The sequence below is a fragment of the Rattus rattus genome, chromosome 6, assembly GCF_011064425.1.
Source record: "Rattus rattus isolate New Zealand chromosome 6, Rrattus_CSIRO_v1, whole genome shotgun sequence".
NCBI classification, from domain to species: Eukaryota; Metazoa; Chordata; class Mammalia; order Rodentia; family Muridae; genus Rattus; species Rattus rattus.
In genome coordinates this window covers 76,546,131-76,570,524 of record NC_046159.1, presented here as the reverse complement: position 1 = coordinate 76,570,524, position 24,394 = coordinate 76,546,131, and the positions used below count along the sequence as shown (strand labels likewise).

General features: G+C 45.5%; 1 protein-coding gene and 1 pseudogene across 2 annotated transcripts in view; both read right to left on the bottom strand.

Annotated features, from left to right (window-relative positions):
- Positions 1 to 6,911: 6,911 nt before the first annotated feature.
- On the bottom strand, positions 6,912 to 7,062 carry LOC116904718 (annotated as a pseudogene).
- A 5,147-nt stretch (positions 7,063 to 12,209) lies between these two features.
- Positions 12,210 to 24,394, bottom strand: part of Gng12 (G protein subunit gamma 12) — a 98,341-nt gene continuing 86,156 nt past the window's right edge. For both annotated transcript variants that reach the window (XM_032906378.1, XM_032906377.1), the window contains exons 2-3: positions 17,605 to 17,723; positions 12,210 to 16,053 (exon numbers count right to left, since the gene is read on the bottom strand). In XM_032906378.1, coding sequence (XP_032762269.1) covers positions 15,928 to 16,053; positions 17,605 to 17,697 — 219 coding nt within the window. In that variant the 5' untranslated portion in view covers positions 17,698 to 17,723 and the 3' untranslated portion in view covers positions 12,210 to 15,927. The remainder of the gene's footprint in view (positions 16,054 to 17,604; positions 17,724 to 24,394) is intronic.

Genomic DNA, 24,394 nt, shown 5'->3' with positions numbered 1-24,394 from the left:
CAAACAACTGGAATAACAACATTTACTTTTTATATTAGCAGGAGATTTGAGAGCCATGCCTTTCAGGCAAGACCTTTAGCCTTCCCGCTAGAGGCTCGTCCAATCTGTTTCTACAACTGTTGCAGCTCATGAAATAAGTCAAACCAAGTAGGAGAAAAGCAAGTGGAGAAAAGCAGCTGTTTGCTGGAAAGAGCATGGGTGGCAGCCTCTCTGCCCTGATTCGCTCAGGTGTAAAAGTGAAGAACACACTACCCAGCCCACAGCGTTGCCTTTTATAGCTTTGTCATCTCGTGGAAGGATGAGCTAATACCGGGTCGTAGATGTATGCATACATTAGGTGATGAGTCAATATTTGTTCAATAAGTGGAATAAGTAGAAATCATCGTAAATCCAAGGCTGCAGCTTTAGTGAGAGAGCCTGTATGAGATCCTGCAGTGTCCCTGGCCCTGGGAAAAGTAATTACTACCTGGTACGTGGTATTTGCTCAGATCATAGCAACAGGAAAATATTGAAAGCCTCGCAGAGACTCGTTACCATACATATTATTAAAAAGGAGTTTGAGTCACTTAAATCCCAGTGCTTAGTGATAAGAAGTAGCAGGATCCAGCCTTAAGGTTGCTCCGTTTCTTGACAGGCTCAACAATAAGTGCAGTTAGGTATTCTTTTGATTTTTGTTTTGTTGTTCCTTTATGAGGTAACTTAAACTTGGGTTGAAAAGAAATTCCGAACCATTGGTTCAGTAGGGCGCTTGCCACCCAAGCCTGACAGCCTGAGTTTGATCTCTGAAACCTAAAGGAGAAGAGACTTGACTTCTCAGACTCGTCCTCTGACCACAGGAGGGCAGGACATGTGCACATTCACCTATCCACACGCACACACATGCAGACACACATGCACGTGCACATGCACATCATGCACTACATTAATAAAATTCAAAAGAAGATAAATCTATAAGTATAAGTAAAGTATGCCTCTAACTTATGCTAATATTTAGTTAATTGCTTTAGAAATTAGTAAACAAGGTTGGGGCAGGAGGACTACTTTGAGTTTAAGGTCACTGCGCTACCTCATTCCAACTCACCCTGGTATCTTCATAAAAACACAAAAGCAAACGACTGGCTTCTTTACATTCAACAAGAACAAAAACTTGACACACCTGCCTGAGATGTGCTGTTCACTGAAAAGTGGGAAATCCCTAGTTTTCCACAGGTGACTTCACAAATTCAATGTGGCGTCTGCTGTGTCTGGTGAGGCAGGGTCTTCAGTAAGTTAACGCTTTGTAATGAAAAGAATCCAGGAAAGCAACCTTTTACAATAAACTATTCCTAAGCTAAAAGAAATGGTGCTATTTGCAGGAAAGAGTTTATAACTAGAAACTTGTAGAGTGTGCTTTATGATCTTACTATAACCTTCGACCTTAAAAAATTATATATGGGGAAAGGTCTGTTTTCTTTGAAAACAAAGCTCAATGGTACTGACACGACACCAAGCCAGGGTCCCTCAAACTAGAAGCTGAATTTTTCTTTTCTTTTAGACAATGCTCATACAAACATAAGGACTTTGAAAAAGTTGTACATATGAAACGACCAAGAGCTATTTAATGAGCGTTTATTATGGTCATTAGACGAGGCTGAAAAAGATACTTGGGCCTCAGGGAGCTCACAGTCCAGGGAAACAGAAAGCACATAGGTACGACCTAAAGTGAGTCCAGCCACAAAAGGCACAAAGGACTATTGTGGAAGGTTGAAGGAGAGAAGTTCTTGAGGGCATATAGAATAGAATGGAGGAAAAGGCTGTAAGTTCTCTGATCAGAGTTAGCATTGCATTTCACAAACACCATAAAAATGCGTGGCTGATGGATTGTATGCAATTCTGCTAGAGATGTAACCTATGGGACCTCTTGGCACTGAAAAGTTTATAATTTGTCAGAAAGCCAAGCAAGTTCCTATAATAGATTTATTGAATGTCTCTCATGTACATAGTACTGTGTTAGGTCCCAGTTCTATAGCAGCAGTGACTTACTTTGAAGGCTGGTGTGTGTGTGTGTGTGTGTGTGTGTGTGTGTGTGTGTGTGTGTGTCCCTCTACCCTGACACTGGGTGAATAGGGAGGTGCCCAACTAAGGATTCCTGTGGCTAGAGACAGGTCACTAAAGTTGAGCCATTTGCCAGGAAAGGTGAAATGCTCTGTTGCAGGAAGGGCTAAGGTGATGGGGTTGACTTTCTCCTTGGAGAAGGAGCCCAGCTCATGGCATGTTTGGGGCTAGCTCCTGGGATGTACCAACATAGCTTCGTGCCAAGTACTTTACTAACTACAATTCACCAGCCCTCACAACAGTCCTACGGCAATGGGTTCTGTTACTGTCCTCATGCTGCAAAGGAAACGAGACTAATTTGCCCAGGAGCATACTGTTAATGAGTGGCAAAGCCAGGACACATCATGTCTACTGATAAAAGGCGATGAGGCAGGGAAGATAGAAGTCACCAAGCCACGATTCTGTTGAAAGGCAAGCTTTGACCCACTGGGTGATGGAATGCTCTTTAAAAATAACTGGTAGAGTTGGGGCTGTAAGACTGCCCTTCCCTTGGGCTATCATTCTGTTGAGACAATGGACCCTAAGGAACTGGAATTCCCGCAGGAGTCTCCTGCTGAGAAGAAAAGGGCTGGCGCTGCCAGCCAGCAGGGAAGCTTTGTCACACAGTGCTGAATACTTGCAGGAGGACCTGGAGGCAGGAGCCCAGACAATGAGTGATGTGTCAATGATCACGAGGGAGGGCCACCCCTTGAACAGGACTGCACATTTCTTGCCTTCAATTTAAATCTAAGCCTCATGCCAGGAATTAGAAAGAAGAGGTCGTTAAACCTCTTGTTGGTTCCTTCCCCCCATGCGAAATTCTTTTCTTCGCATTTCACTAAGGTCTCCAATTTCCTACTGAGACTCCATAGCTGAGTCCAGCTTGTTAGAACCAGAGCAACTTCAGGAACACTGGGGCTGTAGCTTAGTGGTAGAGTGCAACGGAAAAAAAGAACATCAATGCATATATAAATATCATGTGTGTGTGTGTGTGTGTGTGTGTGTGTGTGTGTGTGTGTGTGTGTGTGTGTGTGTAGCACAACCAAGAGAAGAGATGGGCTGTTATCACACCATGAGAGAGCCTGGAAAAGGTGATGCCATGAATTGCAAAATTCTGAGGGGTTAGAAAGTGCAGCCAATTGAAATTTTGTTCACACAATATTTAGCAATTAAAAAAATCAGTAGTAAAACACTTAAACATGGGCAAACTTCTAGTGTCTCTTGAAAGTTTATTTCAGATTACTGCAAATTAGGTAGATTAGTTAAAATAAAGGCAACGTTGCCTGAACATTCCGTTTCTAGAGGCACTCAATGCATTGCTAACCTGCTTTCTCTTTACCGGGGGAATTCCTGGAAATGCTCACGTTATCACTGATCTATCTGTATACCAAGTATATCTCTTCCTCTCTCATTTGGGCTAACAGAACACTTTTGTTAAAAATCCAGGGTTAGTACCTGCAATCCCAGTGTTCTGGTGACTGAGGCAGGAGGATTGCTATATAACCAGAAAAAATATCCAGGGCCGAGTACAAGCTGTGTGCCCAGCGCTGTGCTAGGGCTTGCTTCCTAAGATAGAGCCCATGTGGCTTCCATATACAGACAACTTTCAGATCAGTGTGGTACCAAGGCAAGCTTGGCAAATAGCCCCAACCACACCCCTTTGCCTGTGCAGTGTGATGGTCAGAAAGACTTCCAGAAAACGATGATGCCTGACCTGAGTCACAAGTCTTAATTGGGATTCTGTTAGGAAGAAGGGTGGATCTCGCTCAGTGTTGTTTACCCAGGTTTAAGTATTAAGGGAGTAAAGACAGGCGAGTGAAAAGGCAGAGACGAGCTGAGGACTTCGCGTGCAGGCACAGCAGCACGGACTTTGCTCTGCAGACAGTGAGGTGACTGGGGATTATTTATTTATTGACAGGATTTCGGGGAAACATTGAACTCAGTATTGTAGCCGAGGCTAGCCTTGAACTCCTGATCTTCTTATCTCACCTCTCAAGTGTTCAGATTACAGGTAAATGCTATTATCACACCTGGCTTGAGGATACACACACACACACACACACACACACACACACACACACACACACACACCACTCAGAAAAAAAAGTTTAAATCTGAATGTTTTATCTGGTTCTTTCCTCTCAGATGGATTCAGGTTCCTAGGCCCTAGCAAGCTGGATCTCACAGGCTTGCCTGGCAGAGGACTGGTTACTGTTCCTGCCTGCCTTAGTCCCCACCCTGCACTTTACCGTCCTTTAACACTCTCTTAGGGTAGACATGTCATGTCCATGTCTTATCCTCTTGACCATGGTTTGGGTATGGTGAATGTAACTTTTCAGTCAGAGATTCTCATAACACCTTTATTCAAGGTGTCACACAGAGAACAGACACATGAATCACGGCTGTAGGGACCGAGAAGAAGCTGGAGAGCAGAGCTCTGAGTTTAGATCTGAGGGTGAGCCTGGGATTTTCAGTGATGTGCTTGAACCAATTCCATTTGCAGCTAAAAGTAAGTAAACAATAGCAGCTGGAATATAGGGCTTTCATGCAACAACTGTGATGGACCCAAGTAAATCAAGACAAACCCTAATGTCAGCTTAGCTCAGAAATGTTTGAGAAAACGAAGAAACCAGGGGATGGATCTGAGGAGTAGCTGGGAGTCAAGTAAGCTGGCTATCGGTTTGAGGAAGGGGAGAGAATTCCTGAATGCCTCTTGGTCTTTCCGATCAGGCAACTGAGGCTAACAGTGCTACCAAGTGAACTGTGGGGAAGGGAGAGTTTAGCCTTGATTTATAGTTCAAGTCCTAATCTGAGTGTTTAAAAATGTCTAGTAGAGACTTGTCAAGTTGGACTAGGATTAGGAGCACTAGCTGATTTTCCGGAGGGCCTGGGATCAGTTTCCAGCACCATACTGCAGCTCACAAACATTTGAAATACCAGTCTTAGGGGATCTGACACTGTCTTCTGGCCTCTGTGGGTACTATATGTACTTATAGCCAGGCAAAACTCTCATACACATAAAATAAAAAGAAGTAAATCTTTAAAGAGAGTGTCCAGGAGGACAGACATGGCACATACCTATTGAAGAAGCTGCGTCAGGAGGATCACGTGAGCCCAAGAGTTCAAGACCAATCATGGCTTATTGTGAACCTCCCACCTCAGAACAAAAGAAAAAACCCAATACGGGAAACAGAGCAAAACCTAGGTTGGTGTGGTGGTGCAGATCCATGACCTCAGCACAGGTGCACAGAGGCAGAAAGTCACTGTAAGCAAGTTCTAGGCCGACCTGAGCCACACAACTGAGTTCTAGGCTGACTAGATCCCATCTCAAAAGCAAGGAAGCAAACAAACATAAGATAAAGTCTCCTTGCACAAAGACAGAAGAACTCTTAAGGGTGTGGGTGTAGGGTAGGGAAGCCCCAAACCATCCAGCTTTCAGCCTGAAGAGCTGGTGCGATCTCCCAAGAAAACCCACCAAAGTAAGAGAAGCAAGGGGAGGGGAGTGGTTCACAAAACAGAAACCTGTGGCCATGGAGGAATATAAGAGATAGGAACAGGAGGTGGAGGAGCAGGGGGAAAGTCTGAGGTCCCAGAAGACAGTGGTATAAGAGCGGTCACACTGTTAGGAAGGCCTCTGAGGCAGTGAAGGGATTCTCCACTGAACCTGGAAACTGTATGGATGTGATCAGCTTCATTCTACCAGTGGGAGTAGTAAAAGCCAGGTTGTAGTGCCCTGGGAGGGGGGACAAGGAGCCAGAAGACATTGACTGGAAAGCTTTGATCAGGGGGAAAGACAGCCTCAGGAATGTGGCTTCGAATGGGGCCTCTCTTCGTATTAGTCTGCTGAGATGTAAGCAGTGCTACAAACCTGTGCAGCCACAGATAACTTCCCCACCAAGACCTTTTAAACCGTGCACCAGAATAAATTCTTTCTCCCTTAAAACTGCCTCTGTCACTGTCAAGAACCAATGCGTCCACAACCCTTCTCCTTTTCTTCACCAAAAAGGCTCTACTCACCCTTCAAAGTCCAACAGATACTTTGCCTTCTCCCCAAAATTATTGGCAATTCCTCCAGACACAGCAACAGCTGACACGGCCTTTGCCAAGCCGGGCAGTAATTTATCTTCCCATCCTACTGCCCAGACCAGACCATTATTGCCAAACGAACTCTGATGCAACTGACCTGCCTGGGGCAATGGGGAATGAAGAAACAATAGACACATGTACAGAAATGCTGGGGTTGGGTGGGCCATGCTCTCGGATGGAGATGCACCAGTAGCCTGGAAGCTCAGAGTGCCTCTATCTATTCAGATACATACATAAGGGTTAGCCAATCTGGATAAGAGGTCTATACAGAGGAGCAGTCTCAGGCTGGAGTCACTGGAGGAGGAAGCTGTGGTTGATACTTGTAGCACACACCATCAACATCCACACCGGAATCAAGGGAAGGCCTCGCCATTTCCACAGTTTGAGGCATTGAAGTCCTCAGCACGGCCATGCTCATGTCAACAATACACATTCACTCAGTACTTCATCTGCTCCCTGCAAAACTCTTTTTTGTCTTTTTGGAGTTTATCCAAGAGTGTATTTCCCATTGTGCTAGTAAATGAGTCAATAAAAGCCAAAGGCCTTGTCATTCGCACAGATCTTTGAAGAAACCCTTGTTAATTCTCCTACTGTAGACAAAACTAAAAATGCCTTTCTGCAATTAATTTTTCCTTAAAAACTTTCTTCAGTCCTGGTAACAAGTCCATCGCTGAAATAGTAAGAAGTGAAATTGTACACAGTGAACCCATTCTTCTCAGCCTCCCAGTTCTCTCCAGTTTTCTTCCTTGCCCCAGTGGAAAGCATGCAGACCCCCATTACCACAAATGATGCAGTCAACTTTCCCACAGTTGGGGAAATGGCAAAAGTCAACACATCCAGAGTGCAATAGAGAAGCCTTGCTCTGGGGCAATCACCTTGGTGGTTGTGCAGACTAGTTTTTATGACAACTTGACACAAGCTGGAATCATCTAGAAGAGGGAACAGTAATTGAGAAAATGTCCCTACTAGATTGGCCTGTGTACAAGCTAGTAGTTCATTTTCTTAATTGATAACTGATGGGGGAGGGCCCAACTCAATGTGGGTGGTGTCCCCCACCCCTTAGTGGTGGTGGTGAGTTTGTAGGTTATATAAGGAGGCAGGCTGAGCAAACCAGTAACTAGTGCTCCTCCATGGCCTCTGCATCAGCTTCTGCCTCCCGGTTCTTGCCCGGTTTGAGTTCCTTCCCTGACTTCAGTTAGTGACAGACTGTGATGTAGAGCAAGCTGAAATAAACCCTTTCCTCTCACATTGTTTTTGGTAATGATATTTATCACATCAGTGGAAACCTTAGACAGGGATCATGGTGAAATTCAATTTCATGATGAAATTTAAAGCTAGAGGAACGTGTTAGGCATTGCATAGCCTGAATTCTTTTTACTGGACAAGAAAACAAAACCAGAGATCCTAGCTCTCCTGTGCTGAGACATCAAACTGGCAACCAGGTGGGAAACTGGATGGTTCAGTAGGCCTTCCTCCGTGGTCAAGCAAGGCTGGAAGATATTAAACGAAAGCTTGAACAGTTCATAAATTTTATTATAGCATACTTATAATCATTTTATTATGTTACTGTTACTCAACTTACTGTGCCCAATTTAAAATTAAACTTTATCATAAGCATGTATATACAAGAAAAAGCAGTCTGCATAGGACCTGGTGCTATCCATGGTTTTGAGTGCCCACTGGCAGCATTTATAATGTATCCCCTGTGGGCTGGAAAGAAGAGTAAGGAACAATGGGGACCACGTGGTTTTCTATGTCAATCAAACTATAAGAATTTTAATTCAAAAAGCAAATTAAATGTTCTTCCAGATCTAGGCTCCTACCTTTGTGTGTGTGTGTTTGTGTGTGTGTGTGTAACTTGAGGCAAAAAATAGTAGCTATTACCTAGATTTGTTGTGAGATTTGTCAATTAACAGATGCAAAATGCTACAAATAGTACCCAATCGCAGGTCTTACCTGGAACAGGCCATCCTTTACACGTTACCCAGATATTATACTTGCTCCTTTCAGACAGGGTTTCGTGTAGCCCAGGCTGGCCTCACTATGAGTCCTGGTCCTCTTGATTATCAAAGAAGTTATTTGTTTCCTTACCTTCTTGATTTTAAGATCCGAAGTATTTTCATGATCAAAGCCACAACAACCAAAACAAAAACAAAACATGCCTATTCAAAACTAAAAACAGGGAGGCCTACCTGGGTCTAGAATTTGGATAATGTAGCTTAGAATCTTCACACACACACACAGGCCGGATTCATTTTGAGGCAGGATCTCACTATGTAAACCAGGTTGGCCTGGAACTCAGAGATCTACCTGCTTCTGCCCCGAGTACTAGAATTAAAGGATAAAAGTGTGTGTCACCATACCAGGTTTTGTTTTATATTTCACTTGTGTATGCATATGTGCACATGGATGCAGGTGTCCACGGCCAAAGCAACCTGTACAAGAGTTTATTGGGAGGTTAGTGTCAGAGGATTAAATTCCATCATGGCAGGGAGCATGGCAGCAGGCAGGCATGCATAGTGGTGAGCAGTAGGGGCAGAGGGGAGGTAAAGGGGGAAGGGAGGAGGGGGAGGTGTCAATGGAATGAATGGATTCTGAAACCTAACCTTGGCCCAATGACACAGTTCCTTCAACCAGGCTACAACACCTAATCCTTCCCCAACAGTTCTGCCAACAAGCTTTCATACAGCCCAGGTTGACCTCACTATGGATCTGAGGGTGACTCTGAACTTCTGATTCTACTTCCCAAGTGTTGGGATTCCCAATCAAGTATTCAAATATAGGTACCTATGATGGCTATTCTCATTTGAGTTATCACAGTGTCTGTGGAGGTCACAAGAGAGCATTGGGCCCCTGAACTAGTTATAGATGTGAGCAGCCCAAGATGGGTGGTGGGAACCAAATTTGGGACTTCTGGAAAGGCAGCAAATGCTCATAACTGCTGAGCCATCTCTTCTGAATTTCTGAGTGATGGGGTATGATGCAATCTTTTTGAGCCTGTTTCTTGACCTATGTGATGAGGTTAAATCACATTTACTTTCCTTTAAACAGTGACAATGGGGCTTAAGCAAAACATGTACAATGCCTAGACTCCCTCTTCCATGCCTTGCGCAAATGCCTAGCACTAGTGATAGATGTTCCACATTATATTAAAATGTCTCACTGACATCAGATCTGAGACTTGGTCAGAACTTTTTTAAATGATGTATTAATTTATAAATAAGAACCCTCCATTTGCATGTATGCCTGCATGGCAGAGAAAGAATCAGAACAGAAGAGGACATTGGATCCCACTATAAATGGTAGGAGTCACCATGTAGTTGCTGGGAACTGAACTCAGAACCTCTGGAGGAGCACCTAGTACTCTTAACCACTGAGCCATCTCTCCAGCCTGAACAATACATTGGCCGTGCAAGAAAGACGACGTCAAGGTTAGAAGCAGAATGCAATCCTGTGCTTCCAGTGCCACAAGGCCTTTTATAGTTTTGAATTAAAGACAGGTTGTGCTACTTACACTTAAAAAGTGTAAACTGGTTTAAAAAACGCACTTCAGAAGATGACTTTATCTAACCTGTTAAACTAGTTCTAGCTTCCTTAGACATGAAAATTATACAACTAGTGAGCTGAAGAATTAATTTGTAGTTGAAAGTGTCTCCCTCATAGAGTGTGGGTGCACTTACCAAACTTGAGACATGGCTTTCAATACCCATCACCAAAGGAAAAGGACTGTATACCACACCTACACTTCACATGCCCACTGTAAGGGGACCTTAATAACTCAGTCTACTGGTACCTGGGTCAGAAGCTTCTCTCTCATGTGATTGCTTTAAATCTATCTAGCTCAGAATCTAGTGGGTCCCCAGGTCCCTGTGTCACGTGGTTTATGTCCTCTAGCTTTTAGTGAATGTCATTAAGGAGGGTGTATGGAGGTCCTGAGTCTACCAATCTACATACTGATGTCTAGCTCTATGCTCTCAAGTCTGGCATCATCTAGTTCGTATTTTAACTGATTTTATTACTCACTTTCATAGCAGTGTGGGATGCCTGTGAGGACGGGCAGGTGTTACCTGGTACACTGCATTTGATTTGTAATGATTTCCAACGATACCTGAACATATATCTTGCTTTCCTTTGTGCTAACAAGCACTGCTTCCTGCATCATTCTATCTTATCGTGCCAACAAGCTCACATTAAATTATTAATGCCTTAGCATGAATCTACTTGGACAGCAATGTTTTAAGATATTTTATTTTCGGTCGCGTGTATGAATATGAATCTGTGTGGGGGTGTGTGCTCCTGGAGCTGGAATGCTGGGAACCGAACTCAGGTCTTCAAGGGCAGGTCATGCTCCTAACCAGTTCTCCAGCCCCAGACATTACTTGCAGGGCGAAGTCAACATTGAATTGTGAACATATTGATCTTTGAGGTGAATGTTCTTTAGTCTCACAGCACAGTTGTCCAGGGATCGCCTGGACATTCAAATGCTGATTTGAATTCCAATGTGCATTTGAATGACTCATACTAGGACACAGCGCAGACGGCGCCCGTCGGAAGGCAAGAGCCACTGGCTGCTCACAACAGTCTCAGGCTGGGGTAAGGAGATGGCCATATCAAGGCGCCACAAAGACAGAGCAGATAATGGTCAGATGCTATAAACAGGCTTGGAGTTGTAAGACTGAGGCAGACACAAACATGGGTGTAAGTCTGCCTACCGCTCAGTGAAAAGGCTGGGTGGCTGTCCTTGTATCTCTGTGTAATTCCCTTGACAGTAGGAGCTGATGGTGATACAAATGGAGAGAAGTTGAAACACCAAGTGACACGCAGCTCTAGGCTGCTATGGCCACTCCTGGCGGGTATTTCCTGCCTGTAACTTTGGGCAGTGTATACTTACCTGGCACTCTTGGCAGGGGCATCCTGTCCATACTTATGGTAGTGTACACTCTTACTACCAACACTGTCAGGTGCCTCCTGTCCATAACGGAGGACAGTGCACAAGGCAACTGCCACTCTGCCACCCTGTTCAGTTCTGTCATCTCCTTTCTCTTTAAAAATTCACTTTTACTAAATATCACTATCATTCCCAATACAGTTGTCTTCAGTCACAGAAACTATGGGAGCGACTATAGCAGGGAGGAGAAAAGGGCGGCCACAAAACAGCTTTCGGGAACTCAGTAACAACTGGGAGAAGTGCTGGTGCGCACCAGAGTAGCCACTATCAGTCATCCTTTCTAGAGAAGCTGAGTGAGAACCTCCTGCTCTCCTGTGTGCACCTGCACGAGTGTGAGTGTGTGTGCCTGCACATGTGTGTGCCTGCACGAATGTGAGTGTGTGTGCCTGCACGAGTGTGAGTGTGTGTGCCTGCACCTGCACATGTGTGAGTGTGTGCTTGCACAAGTGTGTGTGTGAGTACAAGCACGCTGTAGGGGTGGAGCTCTGTTGAGGTGAGGGTGGTTCTCTAGCGGATCTGCTTTATTACCTGGGTCTGCTGGGCTGCTCCCTTGTCTGACCTTCATCCGTGCAGGGGGATTACAGGGTTGGAAAGCAGAGTATCTTCAGCAGTGTTACCCTGTTGTCATGGTCACCGATGAGACTCAGGTGTCACTCCCTAGCCACCTCATAGCCTGCTGTTCTTACAGGGTAGATGCAGGGCATGGCAGACCTGCACCTGAGCTTGGAGCCCACTTTCTCTTCCTCACAAGACTCTTCACAAGCCAATGCAGTGCTTTTCCTGCTTACCAAGCCTCAGCACACACCTCAGCAGCTCTCCTAACAGACTGCTGTGACATGTGTCCCTCCTGGCTCCCAGAAGACCCTTCTGTGACTCATAGTGACACATGATGCTGCAGGGATAGGGATAAGCGGCAGCACCCCACCTTCCTCATGCCCTCTCTACGGCTGCTGAGGCCTGGGTGAGCCGCGTTTACCTGCACACCACAGCTCCTGGCTCTCAGAAGGTTCCTGGACAATGTCAAGTGAATGAAGAGAAGGGGAAGAGAAGTAGTCTTTTATTAATTTATTGGGCAAAACACAGGAAGGAGTCAATGACGCACTGACCCAGTAAGTAAAGCTTTTAATGACTCTTCTCTCACATCTGTGAGCATGTTAGCAAGTGAAAAAATGCTTTTATTCTTTCCAAAGAACAGAGTTCCAAATAATGATCACAGTTTTAAAGTGATTAAGATGCTGGATGAATAGCCAAAGAATATTATCAAATAACAAAATCTCAACAACAATTTATCAAATGAAACTTTACTGAGACATAAGAGAATATGTGTTAAGAGTTAACATGGCTAAAAATGAGACATCACAGAAATAGTAAGTCCATAAACCTAGAACAGGCACTCAATAACAGAAGTGATTAGGTGAGCACACACTACAAACCGGTATTTGAAGCAGCTTCTAGCACCAACACATTGGCAGGACCAGCAGCGAGGCAGGTCATTCAACCAAGGCATCTGGGAATAGGGAGGAGATCTCAGCCACCTTCTGCTTCTACTCCCTTGTGACAAAGGGGGAGGGGGAGGCTCAGAGAGCTGATGTTCCTGGTCCTAAGTCGCCTGGCCCAGGACTGACATTGACCACTGGAAAGTGCTCTATTCGATTTAACTTGACATACTTTTCCTACTGACAGGCATACGATGAAAGAAAGCAACAAGCTTCATAGCATACTTCAGGATGACATTTATTTCGTTGGAGGCGACTCTGGGGCCTGTGCGTGGACACACTTTTACTACAAACTCAGGGTGATGAGCCTGACAGTTCTACCTCAGTGGTAAGCTGGTGGGAGGTGGCCCTGAACAAATACACTTTGGCACATACTTTTAAATGCTGTGTGCGTGTGCGTGTGCGTGTGTGTGTGTGTGTGTGTGTGTGTGTGTGTGTGTGTGTGTGTAGGGGGCAGAAGACAGCCTGCGGGAATCAATTCTTTTCTTCTACCTGTGTATCCTGAAGAGCAGACACAGGTTGTGGGGCATCAAGCTTTTTTACCCACCGAGCCATCTTGCTGGCCCCAGTTTGACACATTTTACATTGTGTAAACAATGAGTGAAAATCATTAACTTGTTGCTATAAAATTTCCCCCATGGACAGTTTAAAGATCAGCAAAGTATAAAAAGAATCTGAACACAGAAAAAGCAGACCAAGCCTTCTCTGACACTCTTTCTCTTTCATATGGTAAAGAATTTAAAAACATGATTACAAAGAAACAAAATATTTAGCTAAAACCCACAGCTTATGAACCACCTGCTATGTTTTCCCTGTTTAAAAATATGTGTGTTTCTTCAAAATGCTCTGGAATCATGGGATCTTGTGTATGCTATCTTGCCAGGGCCATGAGTAAATTTAAGATGAACTACGGAGATCAGAGTATAAACAGTGTAGTGCTCACAGGAGTGTCCGTTCAGACAAAACAGACTGAACATACAGAAAGGAAGCCAAGTTGTCAGTGTGGGAAAAAATCCCACCTGGTACTTCTGCGCATCCTGACCGTCACCAACATACTGCTACAGCTCCCTGGCTTCATACGTGGACAGAGACAGATATATAAAAGTGACTCCTGCGTGTCATATATATGTATACATATACTTTCTCACGCAGACATCTAGTTCTAAGTGATCAACAGTTGGCTAATGAGTTCCCTCCTGGGTCCAGCATCAAAGGATCTGACTTTACTACTATTGTGAGCACAGCTCAGATCTGGTTAGGAAGTTACAAGGTATTTATTGTCTCTAATCAATGAAAAGGCAACAAAATCTCCCGGGACCTCAAGTTCATTTCTTACCATTAAAAGCATATTAAAAAAACATGTTTAAGTACTAAAGAATATACTATGTTTGCTACCAATAATGTGCACATGATTGCATAAAAATATTCTGTAATAAACTGCCTTATAAATATTTAAAGAAACATGTTTAAGATTAGAGTGAATATAAGATTAGTGTTCTGAAACTATCAGTAGAAAAATATACTTGTAAAAAAAGAATGTTCCATTAAATGTCAAAGTTGTCTTTTTGGTGTACATTGCCGTTTTTACCTTTTCCAAGGTGAAAGCTCTCCCTCCCTCTCTCTCCTGAACAGGTGCCTTTAAGCCAGCTGGGAGCGAAGCAGTGAGAACAGGTTGTGGGCAGTGCTATGGCTTTCACATGCTCAGTTCCGAGTGCTGAGCAGATGGGTAACTTGGGGAAAGTCTGATTCCTCTGAGTCACTTAGGAATAGTACTGCATGATGCTCAAAGCCCAGGCACTAGATAGTGAAAGACATTTTCTTTTAGTGCACACTGTACACAAGTGGGGGAAATTTTATAACAACTCCTGGGGCAAGTCCTTTTTGAGAACACTTTTTAAAATCCTTCATTAGTAGTTACCTTAATGAACTAAAATATCACAGGCTTTGGGTTTGGTTTGGGCTTCTAATTGATTATTTTAAATATTCACTGTGACAAAGTCAGAATACCTCCTTGGTCGTGGCAGGTTATGTGCCTCTGGGATCCCTACTAGAGACCGTGAGGGTATGTGGGCTATTTTCATGATCAGAGTAAAATTGAGGACATCAACACCCAACTGCTAGATGTTTGAACTGTTGTACAGAATGCAAGCCCCCGTTTGGAAGGGCCTTTCTCCTAGAGTGGTTTGAGAACACGGTAGTGTTGGAACTGCAGACATCTGCAAAGAGTTCAAGCGTCTGTATATTGCTTGAGTGTTTTTCCCCCACTGGGGTTCACCCAGTTAACTGGGAAGGAGGGACTGTCCCCCTGAAAACAGCTGCCTTAGCAGCAAAGGAGAGATGCTCTATCTATCATGCTGGTGAGGAGAAAGGGTTGCCTGTAAAGCTGGGCCCAGGAGAGCAGCTGTTTTCATGGATTTCTGCTCCCCTCTCCACATGAGGCTCTCAGTTCATTCTTCCATGCCAGTCATGAGAGTGGAAGTTTCTGAGGTGGCCACCCCCAATCCAGCAGAGATCAAGAGCCCTGGAGTGTAGCTGCCCACGGTCCTCCCGAGAGTATCTTCCCTTTTCTTAGCCTCAGGATCACAGAAGCCCAAATGACTGATATGAATGAAGACCCCATCAAAGGGCTTTCAGTTTTAGCCTTAGGTTTTTAAACTGGCACAGTTTATTGTAGACTAAGGGGCCAGCACAATTCCAAGAGAGGAGCGAGAACAGCATCAGCTCGTTATAATGCAGATTATATTACCTTCTTTTGTACAAAAATTACACAGAAAGACTCTGTTATTCACCTACACAGAGTCAGGATAACGCTGTAACTCTGAAGGGCTGATGCTGCAGCAGGAAGTTTCAGGGCGGTTAGTGCCGATAGTGCAAAAAGATATGGCTGTAGACACATGCCACCTCCCCAGACCCCTGGCATGGGATGTAGGTTGGCACAAACCTTATTAAGAACATAATATAAAGGTTCTGGACTGAAGCGATTCTTGACATTTTAATTTGCCGGTGCTTAGACAATGTAGGTCTTGACATATGTTAATCAATAGTATATTGTAAAGACAAGCTTCCCACAACTCCCCTGCCACTTTCCTTATACAGTAGTAACCCAATATGATACCATATTTCCAAATAGAAAATAAGATTGTTATTCTGTATTAAATCAGTAAAGGGCGAAGAAAGGACAACTTGAAAGAGAGAGACTTGAGGGTCTGTTATTCCAAGAGAAGGGTGTTTTAGTTACTAGCTGTGGTTACCAGGTAAGCTGCAGGAATCTCTTCAGGTTGCTGCTGTGGTTTGCGTTGAGAGGCAAGGGTGCTTCCTGGTCCACTATAAGATGATGCAGGTCTTCTTATCCTTGAATGGGTTTTCTGAGGTCGGTATGCCCATCAGCAGAGGGTCGCTCCGGGCATGCTCCTCACAGTATGACATCAGGTCTGCAGACGCTTTGGAGACCTGTCATGACAAAAATAAGAAAGAGAAGACTCCAGTGACAAATATCGGTAGTGCATCTGAAGCCAATAATCAGTGACATAGCATGTGTGCATGGCCTTCGACCACTCGTTAAGTGCAGGGAAAATGGTACCTGGCCAGTAAGGCCCGCCTTAACCAAGCGATCAGATGACATTTCTCCTGCAAGCAAAGACATTTAACGAGAGCCAGGCAATCATCAATCTCTAAGTGACGGCGAAACAAGCTGCCTGGATACCCCCAAAACACACTGCTGGTTACATACGTTGTTATAGAGCCCTGAAACGCAATGACTTCTAAGTGGCTTAAAGAAAAAGTCCTAGTGTTTCCTGTATGAACGTGAAGCAAGAGACACTGAGAAGAAAAGCAAACGACATTTAACAGTACTCAATGGGAAGCAGTGTAATAAACTCCTGCGACATCTGGGTGAGGCAAATGCACAGCTGAGTGGGTAAGGCTCCTGCTGCCAAGCCTGATGACCCGGGTTCTTTCCCCAGGACTCCCATGGTGTGACGGTGTGAGAGAACAGTCTTCTATTCTGTACTCTGGCTTCTCCATGTGTGCTTATTACTGATGCACACACACACACACACACACACACACACACACACACACACACACACACACGCACACATCCTCACTAAAAAAACAATAATAAAAAATGAGTGTTTATTTGCCATTCTTCTTTAGTAGGAAGTGTTTCAAAATAAAAATTAGGGGCAAAGACGGAAAGGCATGTAAGTCAAGGGGACATTTAGTTTTTATCCAAGAGGAAGCAGACTGGTACACAGAACAGAATGTAAGAATTCAATAATGGAGCCATACTTGAGTTGCTCTCAGTGACCTGGGGTGGGGGAAGGGAAAAGCACAACACTAGGAGTGACAAGAGCACAGCGATGAGGGCCACCACAGGAGCCTCACGCTGTGCAGACAGATGACTATCCCAGTCAGGTAGTTGCTTCCATTTCAGAACCAGCATGAGTCATAACATTCCAGGGCTCTCGAGGGCCATTCCTCTCAGGACTGAAGGGAACACTTCAAGGTCAGGGTACCTAAGAAAATGTATCTGCCTCGAATGGGGTCTCTATTAACCCTGGGCACCGAGCCGTCACTAAGTGGCACACCGAAAGGCAGTGTTTTATTCTGCAGGGAGAGTCAGAGCGGCAGTGACTTGCAACACTTTGATAACACTATAACACTTGATAAATTCTGGAAGGGTGACAAGGATGTTTATCAGCTCCACTGGGGATCCTGTCCGCACTCAGAAGGCAGGGCTTGATCACACTCACTCAGGACAGGCGGACATCTCCCCCAAGCTTGTGTAGTGCTTGGCAGAGGGACCGGCTTAGGTATCTGGTCCCTCAGCTGTTTTGGAGTAACACCAGAGGTGGTTAGGAAACCAAGACTAAATTACTGTCAGCCTGCTCCAAGAAAGGCCTGGAAGCCAGCTGCACTCGCTGTACCTTCCCCGACCTATGCTCCCGCCCAGGAAGGGGGGAGTTACCCAGCACACACCACCATGTCGCTCACACTTGCCTTTATTCTTTCGATGGAGGCTTCCAATCTCAGCTGCTGCACAGTTCTCCTAGCTTGGGCTATGCTGTTGGTGCTCGCCGTCTTGCTGGACATCTTTGATGACTCTTCTTTCCTGAAATCTAGAGAATTTTTAAGAAGGTGAATAGCATTCCCTTTGGGTTATCTGAACCTTCATTAAAATAGGTGACTTGAAGGGGACTGGCTGCATATCCCCCAGCAACCCAGCCAGAAATGCCCCACAGTAATCCTGGTGGTGACTTGAATATGCCAGCCTGCCACCCATTTGAGTATCTACGAAACCTTCCTGCAGAAATCTAGCACCAGTCAGTTTAATCTATGTGCCCTGGCCTACTACAGAAAAGTGTCCTTTAAAGAATTTTCTAAGAAACAGTGCAGTAGTTGAAGGACCTACAGTGAATGCAAGCGTCCAGCAGCAAAGCAATGTTGCCATCACCCCAGTCCCCATAACAGAAGGCTTTACTTCATTTCCATTGACCTGATGAGGAATGTAAGTCACAGGAAATGGTGAAAAAGCCCTCCCCTAAAGAACTTTGCACACAGGGCAATTGTTAGGGGACATTGGATGTACAGTAAGTTTAAGACTATTGGCAGGTAAACAAGTCCTTATTTAAAAGGGGCTAGGGGGACTTCGAGCTAAAGCACTCTCCATGATGGAGGAGTAAAATGTTATCATTCCTTCCTGCCCCATCCTGACAGCCAAGACATTGCTCACTCTGTTACCTGCCCTCACACGTTAGAGGGTTGATCCTCCCCTCTGGCCTGAGCCCTTGGATTCCACACTGCCCTGCTGCCTTGTCTGTACAACCAAATGATGCAAAGCAGTGAAAAGAGCCTGGCCCTTGAGCTTTGACCTGTCTGCTTAGTCAAGGGCACCATTTCGAGAGGAAGACAGGCCCACGGCAAGTGCTCCCTAGTGCCCTGCCATATATGGCTACATTCATGCCCAGAGTGGTGGCAACTGGAGAAAAAGGCTGAGCTGGCAGGAAGGTGGCAGTTTCATGACTCATGGGAGCAGGTGGGCAGTAGGTGTGCCTCCCTGGCACTATGCGAGGACTCAGCAGTCTAGGGCACCATGGCGCCAGCAGCAAACCCGGGCTGACTCATTCTTTGGGAGGGCTTGCTGCTGCACAAGGCTTAGACCAGACAAGGTATAAAATGCCAGTGATATAGTCCGAGTGGGTGGCCGGAGACATAGTTGTCTCCAAGGGCCGAGTCAATGATCTCACCCTTTGAGATGGCTACACCCTTTGGTGTTCATCTTTACACATTAATTCACAACCAAAATGCACTAAAAAAACAAAGCCAATGCTATCCCTTCGATCTGTGTTTAGGACTTTGGACTAGACCTTGGCGTTGGCTTCCAGGTACCAGGCTTTGACTGCTTATCTTCTCATTTGTAAGAGAAGGGCGCCATTATCCGCCCCAACAGCTGATGCATATCTAGTATGGGGTCCAGAGCAATGGTGGTCCATACACTGCAGCTTTGGGCAGTATCGGAATTGCTAGCACATGTGCTGTCCACTCTTCCCCTATCTGCTCAGTGGACCTCATCTGATTAATTTGGTCACAACAAGTCACTAGGCAAAGGGGTGGTGACAGCCAATAGTGGATTGGGGGGAATAGGGAGGCCCCGGTAGGACAGAGGTACATAACAAGGAAGTGTATGGCAGGGCAGGGTGGCCTTGCCTTGTCTGAGGCCTTAAGTGACCTTGATGCAACACACAGACTAACAGACACTTCCTCAGATTCTAGTCATGCAGCTCCACCCAAGAGAGAGGCTTAGGGTTTCCTGGGGAGGGGAAGGTGCATCACTTCCAGTGACTTGGCCCAAATCTCTTAACGTACTTCCAGGCCAGGGTCTGAAGTGCCAGCAAGGCATGGGTGACCTCACCTTGCACAGAGTGCACCCACCCCACCCCTCAGCCCCCATGTCTGTCCCTGCAGCCTGGGAACCTGGACTCTCCTTCTGCCTGGTGGCTGGTTGAATCTGAGTGACCTTGGCTCTTTTCTGAGTGGCCTGTGGTTTGCAGGCTGTACCCTCAGTATTTCTCTCTGTTCCCTTTGCATGAGAATGCCAAGCTTTCTTCTTTTCTCAACCTTCAGGGTACAGTTTCTAAGGCCTGGGCAGGAGAGGTCACACACGAACATCACTCACTGCTCCTACCTGTGTGTCCATCAGCAAACAGTCCACAGTCCAGCTCTATCTATAGAAGCCTGGGAAATTCCCTCTTCCAGTGAAGATAGCTACACAGAGCTACACAGAGGCCTTCTTCCCTCCCGACTGGGTTACAATTAATATTTAAACCAGCTAGCTTGTAAGCCAAGACAAAAGAAAATGAAAGCGATGGAAACAGCAATCCACAAGTAATCCTGCCAGTTCAGGCCTCCACTGCTCCTTCACTGGCCTTGGTCAGACCCATGGCTCCTTGCTCCCTTCCACAGGGAAATCCTGCAGGCTCCCAGGCTCTAAGAGGTCTAAACATCACTTGGATGTTTGTTTTTGTTTCCTATTCTTCCTTTCCTCCACATCTTTCCTTCTTAGTAAATGGGGCTGGGGAGAGAGGTGTGGTGGGGAGAGAGTGTCCTCACTATGTTGTGTAGGCTGGCCCCAGTCTCCTAGGTCATCCTCCTGCTGAGGCCGCCCAAACAGCTGGAACCGGAGGCAGACACTACTGCACAGGGCCTAGCATCTGCCCTGCCCTGTTGAAGCAGGGGCTCGAAAGACAGATATCTTTTCTCACCACTGGGAGACGGATCTTCCCAGGTTTTTATTAGAACAGTGACTGTGGATAATTTGTTGATGGCCAGACAGGTAGGAGTGTGCTGGTTCAGGCTGGCCTTGAACTTGTGGCAGTTGTCATGCTTCCCTCCCAAGTTCTGTAATGACAGGCTTGAGGCAACACCTACAGCAACAAGTTTTCAGTTAAGCACTACTGGTACTGGGCTGGGTGTGTTGAAATGGATGGTGAAAAAGACACAGTGCCCACTCTTACAGGGGTAGCACTGCGGGAGTAATTAGAAGCTTTCCTTCTCTGCTTCTAGGGAGCCCAGCCTATCACACTGACTGGGTTCCTCTCAGTCTCCCAGCTTAAATGCAATTTTTCTGCAAGTTCCTTCCTCTCTGCTGGTACAGAACTAAACCTACCTAGAGAACCTAGTTAACATCTAGCGATGAAAGCGTTTTACCTTCATTCTTAAATACAAAGTGCTTTTATTATATTTCTGTAGCAATGGCTTTGGGAAGAAGTCAATTCAGTAGCCACTAGGCCACTGGGAAGGAAAGGAATCTCCTGTGTTTTTGTTCTTAAAGAGAAATCAGATTGAGATTTTTACACTTTCAGGTAGAGGGGCATCTTTCAGAGACATGGAATTCTACTGAGCTGCCTCAAATCTAGACAGAGGGGTGGCTCTTCAGTGCTTGGTAGGAGGGAGGCCTTTCTGGGGCTGAGACTGGCTAGAGAGGACCTTCCTCCTTGCAGATCCGTTGTAAAACCTTAACTAAGGTTCTAGGGCAGAGCAGGATGGAGTGAGAGAAAACACCCCCAAGTGTATCTATTCTCTCCTGGGCAGGAGCGCCAAGCAGAGCCTCCAGGGAAATACCATCTGGCATCCTCATGGAAACCGGAACTGCTTGTTGCTCTCATACAGTCTTTCAGGAAGCCTTATCACAGCCCTGCATGAGGTTATTCCTGCTGTTTTACAGGCGAGGCAACTGGAACTAGGAAGGCTGGCTTCCAGGTGACCCAGTCTGTGTGTTCTGTACATCCTGTGAGACTCTTCTCTCCAGACGTTCACCTTCCCACTCGCACCAGAGAAAGGGTGCAAATATAATTAAGGTGGTTCACGCACACCGGGGGCATCACAGAATGTTCCACAAAGTGGCTTGCCATTGGGAGCACCTCTGATACTCTGAGTAGGGGCTTGCTGGCTGCCTTGTGTTTATGTATCACTACCTGGGCCACCATACGTATCTGGCCCACAGTCAGATAAGGCTTTACTGCTGCATCTAGGAGTTAGCCTGAACATTCTCATAGCTTATAGGCAAGGGCTCACGTCAGCACCCGGTGGCGATGGTGGCAGTACTGAGTTCCAGTACTCCATTCTGCCCAACAGAGTCGAAATTGAAGAACTCGAGCCCATGGCCATCTGATGAAACATGGTTGTTGCTTCTTTCAGCTTCATACATGGGCAACATAACAGGAAAGACATGGGTATTTCACTAATCAAATGGTTTGCACTGGTTTTGGTCCTAGGGTTTGCCTAAATTCTGAGATTCTTAGAAATTCCTAGGAAAAAGATGTTCCATTAAGGGAATACAGGCACTTAAATCTGTGTCAAGAGGACCTGAGCCAAAGAGGAGAGTGAGCATAAAATGTGTCACAGAGCATACTCTTCAGTGCAAGAACAGAGGAGCCTATAGTCTGAATGACAAGTCACAGTGGCCTGGCCCGGAGCTAATCACTGGGGCGAAGCAACTTCCAAGAACAAACATCCCTCTATGGCTGTAACAAAAGAGCAAGCCTCCATTTACACCAGCTCTCTCTGCATCTTCTACAAAAGAGGCACAAGAAGACCTGCCTCCTAGGGCTGTGAGAGATGGGACATAGACACATGCTGTGCTCAAAGTACCATACACAGAGATGCGAAGTGCTGGGCCCGGCCCCATGCTCTCAGTGTGAACCAAGATTAATGCACTGCTGGAGAATTATGAGATCAGGTAGCAACAGCTTTTAATATGGCTTAAGAGGGGTGAAGTGCAGAGCAGGCTGTTTCAGCCTTTCATCCTCCTGAGCACTTAGCACTCTTATCAGAGTTTGAAGGCTAATGTAATGGTTAGACTGGGCCCCATGTGCCCCACAGTGTGCTTAGCATCAAATTGACTATCACCCTTTGGAAAACAGAGATCTTAGCTGGATAAGGTACAGGCCTTTAATCCCAGCTCACAGGAGGCAGAGGTACACACTCAAGGCAGCCAAGGGTACACAGTGAGACTGTCTCGATAAACAAACAACAAACAAATAAAAATAAATAGAAAAATAGAAGTTTCACTGTAGAAGGGCTAAGTCTAGAAAAACTAAAAAATCCTTAGCTAGATCTGACAGGTAGCTGCTCTCTGATATCTGCTAGTTTTGATGCTGCTCTGTGTGCCCTGGACATGCAGGATAGCGAGGACTCACTCTTGCCCTCCCCAGCAAAGGTCTTTTATAAGATGGGGAACAGTACTTTCCTATTTAAAGGACTGTTAAAAGTATCAGATAAAATGAGCGTGTACGTAGGTATGATTTAGTGCTAGGAATGCTTACTGTAATCGAGGCCTTGGATTCAATCACTACCACTGGGGAAAGCAAGTAGATGAATACAAAGAAATCTTTTTAGAGTGCTTCGCACCTGTACTCTCTTATCTGTGGTGTGCACCATACTCTTTAGTTCTTACTGTAGTTCCAGGTGCTTGGCAGAGGTCTGCCCTCTTCTTGGTATATGTCACTGAACTGTAGGGATAGGCAGCAATAAACAATCTGTCCCAACACTTATGGGAGGGACACCCAAATTCATACTGAAGGTCTAAACCTAGCCCGGCAGAATATGGCTGTATTTGAAGACAGGATCTTCTAAGAGGTAACTGGGTTAAAATGAGATCATGCAAGTAGCCCTTAACCAAAAAGATAGTTTATAAGAAAGGGAGATTTGGGCTTAGAGGTTCTCAAAGGGAGACAAGTAGGCCAACACTTAGAGCTCATATTTCTCATCTCCAGAAATGAGGAAAAAACCCCAAACCAAAACTGTTGTTGCTTAAGCCCCTGGCCTGTGGGAACTGGATAGTATTCATAGCAAATGACCACACCTACGGTCTGTTGCCACCAGAACAGTTGTCAAAGCATTTAGAAATTGTCTGTCACATGGGGGTGACAGGAATTTTTGCAGACAAGAAGGGTGGAAGGCAGGATGTTGTTTGGGGCGTTGGGGGCGTGGCATCTCAGAGTCTAGTCATCAATCAGAGAGAGCCCACATGGTTCTGCACTGGGCATTGAACCCTGGCTCAATTTTTGTAGTGGTTTAGAGTCCTTTCTTAGGACTCTAGTGAGAGCCTCTTCTCTTTCAATGATTACACAGGCATCGCAGTCTGCCTTAAGACCATTTCTACTAAAACTGCAGGGTGCTTTCTGTTGGCTGTAACTGAAGCATGAGTCACACAGAATTATTAACCTGCTGTTAATCGTTTACAGATTAGCTCTGATTTCTATTACTGCTCGGCTACCTCAGACTCCCAGACTACCATGGAGGAAGGACCAGCTCTTAACTCTCTTTTCCCCAGCTGAGGTTATGGACTATAAGACCAGGAGAATCCAAGCCTGTGGCCAAGTTGCACATGCTACCCAGCTCCTGCCATCCATCACACTGATGGTTAATAGAGAGGCAAAGGAGAAGCCGTAAGGAAGGTCTGCAGACCAGGAACACACATTTTGTATGTCTCTGAGAGGCATTTACCTAGTTCAGCATCAGACAAACAGAAAAGATGACATCTCTCTCAAAGACTCAACAGAGCTCACCTGACGGTTTTATCTGACATCTTTCTTTGGCTTATTTTAATTTGCTTTTTTGTTGTTTTGTTTTATTTTTTTCCAGACAGGGTTTCTCTGTGTAGCCCTGGCTGTGCTAGAATTCACTCTGTAGACCAGTCTAGTCTGGCCTCAATCTCAGAGATCCGCCTGCTTCTGCTTCCAAGTACCTGGATTAAAGGCATGTGACACCAAGGCACATTTCCAAACAA